The sequence below is a fragment of the Penaeus vannamei genome, chromosome 1 (assembly GCF_042767895.1).
Source record: "Penaeus vannamei isolate JL-2024 chromosome 1, ASM4276789v1, whole genome shotgun sequence".
Taxonomy (NCBI): Eukaryota; Metazoa; Arthropoda; class Malacostraca; order Decapoda; family Penaeidae; genus Penaeus; species Penaeus vannamei.
In genome coordinates, this window is record NC_091549.1 from 22638380 (window position 1) to 22645703 (window position 7324).

At 51.4% G+C, this 7324-nt stretch overlaps 1 protein-coding gene across 1 annotated transcript; it reads left to right on the top strand.

Moving 5' to 3' along the window:
- Positions 1-2497: 2497 nt before the first annotated feature.
- LOC113822879 (mucin-2) lies at positions 2498-6890 on the top strand. Its single transcript, XM_070125538.1, has 6 exons — positions 2498-2642; positions 2684-3702; positions 3805-3873; positions 3917-4499; positions 4933-5864; positions 6357-6890. Exons 1-6 carry the CDS (start codon positions 2498-2500, stop codon positions 6888-6890), a joined length of 3282 nt encoding a protein of 1093 aa, XP_069981639.1.
- Positions 6891-7324: the final 434 nt, after the last annotated feature.

Genomic DNA, 7324 nt, shown 5'->3' on the forward strand with positions numbered 1-7324 from the left:
CTCCCCCTCTCTCCCCTCCCCTCCCCACCCACACTCTCTCTGCACTCGCACATTTGTCGTGAAAAGTGAGCTTTAATGACAGAATTTTGAGGAAACAATTAGTGCGCGTTATTTGTCTCTCTGACTTGCGAGTTGGGGGAATGTTGAGTGAGACCCGCGTTAAGATTCTCTTTTTGCGGTCTTTGCGGTTCTGGCGTTTAGGGGAGACAGGTGTGGGTGACAGTTCTTTTGTGTGAGTGTGTGTTTTCTGTGTGTGTGTGTGTGTGTGTGTGTGTGTGTGTGTCCGTGAGTGTATGGGGGGAGAGAGAGAGAGAGAGAGATAGAGAGAGAGAGAGAGAGAGAGTGAGTTTCTTTCACCTCCTCAACATTTTGCCACATTCTCCTCTTTCTCTTCCTCTTCCTATCTTCCTCTACCGCATATCCCACCTCCCTCATCCTTATTTCCCTCCTCATTTTCCTTTATTTCTTACAATCTTCCTCATCCCCCATTTCCACTCTACACCTTTTAATTTTCCTCTTCCTCCTTTTCTTCTTCGTCCCTCCTCCTCCTCTTCTTCTTCTTCTTCTTCTTGCCCCTCCTCCGCTCCTTCTTCTCCCTCGTCCTCCTCTTCTTCTTCTTCTTCCGCCCCCGCCTCCTCTTCTTCTTCTGCCCCCTTCTACTCTTCTTCTTCTTCTTCCCCCTCCTCCTCCTCTTCTTCTCCTCCTCCTCTTCTTCTTCTTCCCTCCTCCTCCTCCTCTTCTTCTTCCGCTCTTCTTCTTCTTCTTCCCCCTCTGCTTCCCTCTCTTCTTCTTCTTCCCCCTCCTCCTCTTCCTCTTATTCCCCCTCCTCCTCTTCTTCTTCCTCCTCCTCCTCCTCCTCCTCCTCTTCTTCATCTTCCTCCTCCTCTTCTTCTTCCGCTCCTCTTCTACTTCTCCCCCCTCCTCTTCTCTCCTTCTTCCCGCTTCTTCTTCTTTCCCCTCTTCTTCCCCCTTCTTCTCTTCTTCTTCCCCCTCTTCCTCCTCTTCTCCTTCTTCCCCCTCCTACTATTCTTCTTCCCCCTCCTTGTCTTCTTCTTCCCCCTCGTCCTCTTTTTCTTCTTCCCCCTCCTATTCTTCTTCTTCTTCCCCCTCCTCCTCCCCCTCTTCTTCTTCCCACCCCTCCTCTTCTCCTTCATCTTTCCCCTCTTCCTATTCTTCCCCCTCTTCTTCTTTGCCTTCCTCCTTTTCTTCTTAATCCCACTCCTCGTCTTCTTCCTCTTCCCCCTCCTCCTCTTATTATTCTTTTTTCCCCCTCCTCTTCTTCCCCGTCCTCCTCTTTCTCTTCACCCTCCTCCTCTTCTTCTTCTTCCTCCCCTTCCTCCTACTTTATTTCTTCTTCCCGCTCCTCCTCTTATTCTTCTTCCCCCTCCTCCTCCTCTTCTTCTTCCCCCTCCTCCTCTTCTCCTTCTTCCCCTCCTCCTCTTCTTCCCCCTCCTCTTCTTCTTCTTTTTCCCCTTCCTCCTCCTCTTCTTCTTCTTCCTCCTATCCTTCCCCTTCCCCCTCTTTTTCTTCTTCCCCTCCTCTTCTTCTTCTTCTTCTCCCTCCTATTCTTCTTCTCCCCCCTCCTACTCTTCTTCTTCTTCTTCCCCGTCCTACTCTTCTTCTTCCCCCTCCTCCTCTTCTCCTTCTTCTTCCCCCTCCTTCTGTGTGCTGTCGTAGCGGTAACATTCTAGTATAGCAATCTTGCGGACCTGCGTTCAATCCCACGCCCGGCCAGTGAATGGTGACCCCGGCCATTCCTTGCACACAGGGGGAGATTTGGGCAAAGTAAAACAGACAGTATGTCACAGCAAAGAATATCCATTGTAACAAATGGAATTAAAACTAAATCTTTAAATCTCCTCCTCCTCTTCTTCATCTTCTTCCCCTTCCTCTTCTCCTTCTTCTTCCCCCTCCTCCTCTTCTCCTTCTTCACCCTCCTCCTCTTCTCCTTCCCACTCCTCCTCTTCTTCATCCCCCTCCTTCTCTTCTTCTCTTCTTCACCCTTCTCTTCTTCTTCTTCCCCCTCCTTCTCCTCTTCTTCTTTCCCCTCCTCTTTCTTCCCGCTCCTCCTCCTCTTCTTCTTCTCCCTCCTCCTCCTCTCCTTCTTCCTCCTCCTCTTCCTCTTCTTCTTCTTCCCCCTCCTCCTCTTTTTCTTCATCTTCATCTTCCTCCTCTTCTACTTCTTCCCCCTCCTCTTCTTGTTCTTATTCTTCACCCTCCTCTTCTTCTTCTTCCTCCCCCTCCTCTTCTTATTTTTCCTCCCCCTTCTCTTCTTCTTCTCCTTGCTCCTCTTCCTCCTCTTCTTCTTCCCCCTCCTCATCCTCTACCACCACCTCCACCTCCTCTTCCCACCTCCCTCCACCCCCCCTCCCCTCCTCCTCCTCCCCCTCCTCCTCCTCCCCCACCACCTCCCCCCTCCCCTCCCCCGCCTCATCATCCTTCGGGCTGGAGACTTCACAGCGCCCGGGATTGCAGCGTTCGAGGCAGAATCGGGGAAATGCAATCATCTCTGCTACCATCGCGTGTCCGCTGCCATGGCCACGAGCACCATAAGGACCGCTGCCACGACGACCAGGGCTATAAAGGACTAAAACATCGACGATCACAATCTCTAAGGTCATCGTCGCTTGACGACCATGATTGTGATCGCTATAACTACGACCACCAAACACTACGGCCAAAGCCACAAGTACGACCACCAACACCACGACCAACACTACAACTACGACCATTACCACAACAACGACCGCCAACGCCACAACTACGGCCAACACTACAACTACGACCGCCAACAATACGGCCAACGCCACAACTACGAACACCAACACTGCAGCCAACACCACAACTACGACCGCCAACACCACAACTACGACCGCCAACAATACGGCCAACGCCACAACTACGGCCGCCAACACCACAACTACGACCACCAACAATACGGCCAACGCCACAACTACGGCCGCCAACACCACAACTACGACCACCAACAATACGGCCAACGCCACAACTACGACCACCAACACCACAACTACGACCACCAACACCACAACTACGACCACCAACACCACAACTACGACCACCAACACCACAACTACGACCACCAACACCACAACTACGACCACCAACACCACAACTACGACCACCAACACCACAACTACGACCACCAACACCACAACTACGACCACCAACAATACGGCCAACGCCACAACTACGACCACCAACACCACAACTACGATCACCAACACCACAACTACGACCACCAACACCACAACTACGACCACCAACACCACAACTACGACCACCAACACCACAACTACGACCACCAACACCACAACTACGACCACCAACATCACAACTACGACCATCAACAATACGGCCAACACCACAACTACGACCATCAACATCACAACTACGACCATCAACAATACGGCCGACGCCACAACTACGACCACCAACACAACTACGACCACCAACACCACAACTACGACCACCAACACTACAACTACGACCACCAACACCACAGCTACGACCACCAACACCAGAACTACGACCACCAACACCACAACTACGACCATCAACAATACGGCCAACGTCACAACTACGACCACCAACACCACAACTACGACCACCAACACCACAACTACGACCACCAACACCACAACTACGACCACAAACACCACAACTACGACCGCCAACAATACGGCCAACGCCACAACTACGACCACCAACACCACAACTACGACCACCAACACCACAACTACGACCACCAACACCACAACTACGACCACCAACACCACAACTACGACCACCAACACCACAACTACGACCACCAACACCACAACTACGACCACCAACACCACAACTACGACCACCAACCCACAACTACGACCAACAACACCACAACTACGACCAACAACACCATAACTACGACCGCCAACACCACAACTACGACCACCAACACCACAACTACGACCATCAACACCACAACTACGACCACCAACACCACAACTACGACCAACACCATAACTACGACCGCCAACACCACAACTACGACCACCAACACCACAACTACGACAACCAACGCCACAACTACGACCACCAACAATACGGCCAACGCCACAACTACGACCACCAACACCATAACTACGACCGCCAACACCACAACTACGACCGCCAACACCACAATTACGACCACCAACACCACAACTACGACCATCAACAATACGGCCAACGCCACAACTACGACCACCAACACCACAACTACGACCACCAACACTACAGCCAACACCACAACTACGACCACCAACACCACAACTACGACCACCAACAATACGGCCAACGCCAAAACTACGACCACCAACACAACTACGACCACCAACACCACAACTACGACCACCAACACTACAACTACGACCACCAACACAACTACGACCATCAACAATACGGCCAACGCCACAACTACGACCACCAACACCACAACTACGACCACCAACAATACGGCCAACACCACAACTACGACCACCAACACCACAACTACGACCACCAACACTACAGCCAACACCACAACTACGACCATCAACACAACTACGACCACCAACACCACAACTACGACCACCAACACAACTACGACCACCAACACAACTACGACCACCAACACAACTACGACCACCAACATTATGGCCAACACCACAACTACGACCACCAACACCACAACTACGACCGCCAACAATACGGCCAACACCACAACTACGACCACCAACACCACAACTACGACCACCAACACTACAGCCAACACCACAACTACGACCATCAACACAACTACGACCGCCAACACCACAACTACGACCACCAACACCAAAACTACGACCACCAACACTACAGCCAACACCACAACTACGACCATCAACACAACTACGACCACCAACACTACAGCCAACACCACAACTACGACCATCAACACAACTACGACCACCAACACTACAGCCAACACCACAACTACGACCATCAACACAACTACGACCGCCAACACCACAACTACGACCACCAACACCAAAACTACGACCACCAACACTACAGCCAACACCACAACTACGACCATCAACACAACTACGACCGCCAACACCACAACTACGACCACCAACACCACAACTACGACCATCAACAATACGGCCAGCGCCACAACTACGACCACCAACACCACAACTACGACCACCAACAATACGGCCAACGCCACAACTACGATCACCAACACCACAACTACGACCACCAACACCACAACTACGACCACCAACAATACGGCCAACGCCACAACTACGACCGCCAACACCACAACTACGACCATCAACAATACGGCCAACACCACAACTACGACCATCAACAATACGGCCAACGCCACAACTACGACCACCAACACCACAACTACGACCACCAACACCACAACTACGACCACCAACAATACGGCCAACGCCACAACTACGACCACCAACACCATAACTACGACCGCCAACACCACAACTACGACCATCAACAATACGGCCAACGCCACAACTACGACCACCAACACCACAACTACGACCACCAACACCACAACTACGACCACCAACAATACGGCCAACGCCACAACTACGACCACCAACACCATAACTACGACCGCCAACACCACAACTACGACCGCCAACACCACAACTACGACAACCAACACCATAACTACGACCGCCAACACCACAACTACGACCACCAACACCACAACTACGACCACCAACACCAAAACTACGACCACCAACACCACAACTACGACCATCAACAATACGGCCAACGCCACAACTACGACCACCAACACCATAACTACGACCACCAACAATACGGCCAACGCCACAACTACGACCACCAACACCACAACTACGACCACCAACACCAAAACTACGACCACCAACACCACAACTACGACCACCAACACCACAACTACGACCACCAACACCACAACTACGACCACCAACACTACAGCCAACACCACAACTACGACCATCAACACAACTACGACCACCAACACCACAACTACCACCACCAACACTACAACTACGACCACCAACACAACTACGACCACCAACACCACAACTACGACCATCAACAATACGGCCAACGCCACAACTACGACCACCAACACCATAACTACGACCACCAACAATACGGCCAACGCCACAACTACGACCACCAACACCACAACTACGACCACCAACACCACAACTACGACCACCAACATCACAACTACGACCATCAACAATACGGCCAACGCCACAACTACGACCACCAACACTACAGCCAACACGACAACTACGACGACCAACACCATAACTAAGACCGCCAACACCACACCTACCATCACCAACACCACAACTACGACCATCAACAATACGGCCAACGCCACAACTACGACCACCAACACCACAACTACGACCACCAACACTACAGCCAACACCACAACTACGACCATCAACACAACTACGACCACCAACACCACAACAACGACCACCAACACCACAACTACGATCACCAACACTACAGCCAACACCACAACTACGACCATCAACACAACTACGACCACCAACACCACAACTACGACCACCAACATTATGGGCAACACCACAACTACGACCAACACAACTACGACCACCAACACCACGGCCAACACAACTACGGCCACCAACACAACTACGGCCAACGCCACAACTACCACCCCCAACACTACGGCCAACGCCACAACTATGACCAACATAACTACGACCACCAAAACCACGGCCAACACAACTACAACTACCACACAACTACGACCACCAACACTACGGCCAGCACCACAAATACGACCACCAACACCACGGCCAACACAACTATAACTACCACACAACTACGACCACCAACACTACGGCCATCACCACAACTAATACCACCACACAACTACGACCACCATCACTACAGCCAACGCCATAACTACAACCGCCGCGACTACAACTACCCCAGCAACCAACACTGCGACCACCGAAATGACACGTACCACCACGACGACCATCGCCGCTACGACCAACGCTAAGACTTGTAAACCTACGACCCCGAACCTTAGCTACCCCCCCCCCCCCCAAGATTTTAAAGAAAATTTTAGATATGCTCTTAGTCTCTTTTATTGAATATGAATTAGTCATATTATCATCAAACTTCTCGTGGCTTCACAAAACTCTCGTCTCTCTTTCTCTCACCTTCTCCTCTCTCTCTTTTTTCTTTTTCCCTCCCTCCCTGCCTCTCCCTCCTTCCTTCCTTCTTGTCTCACCATCTT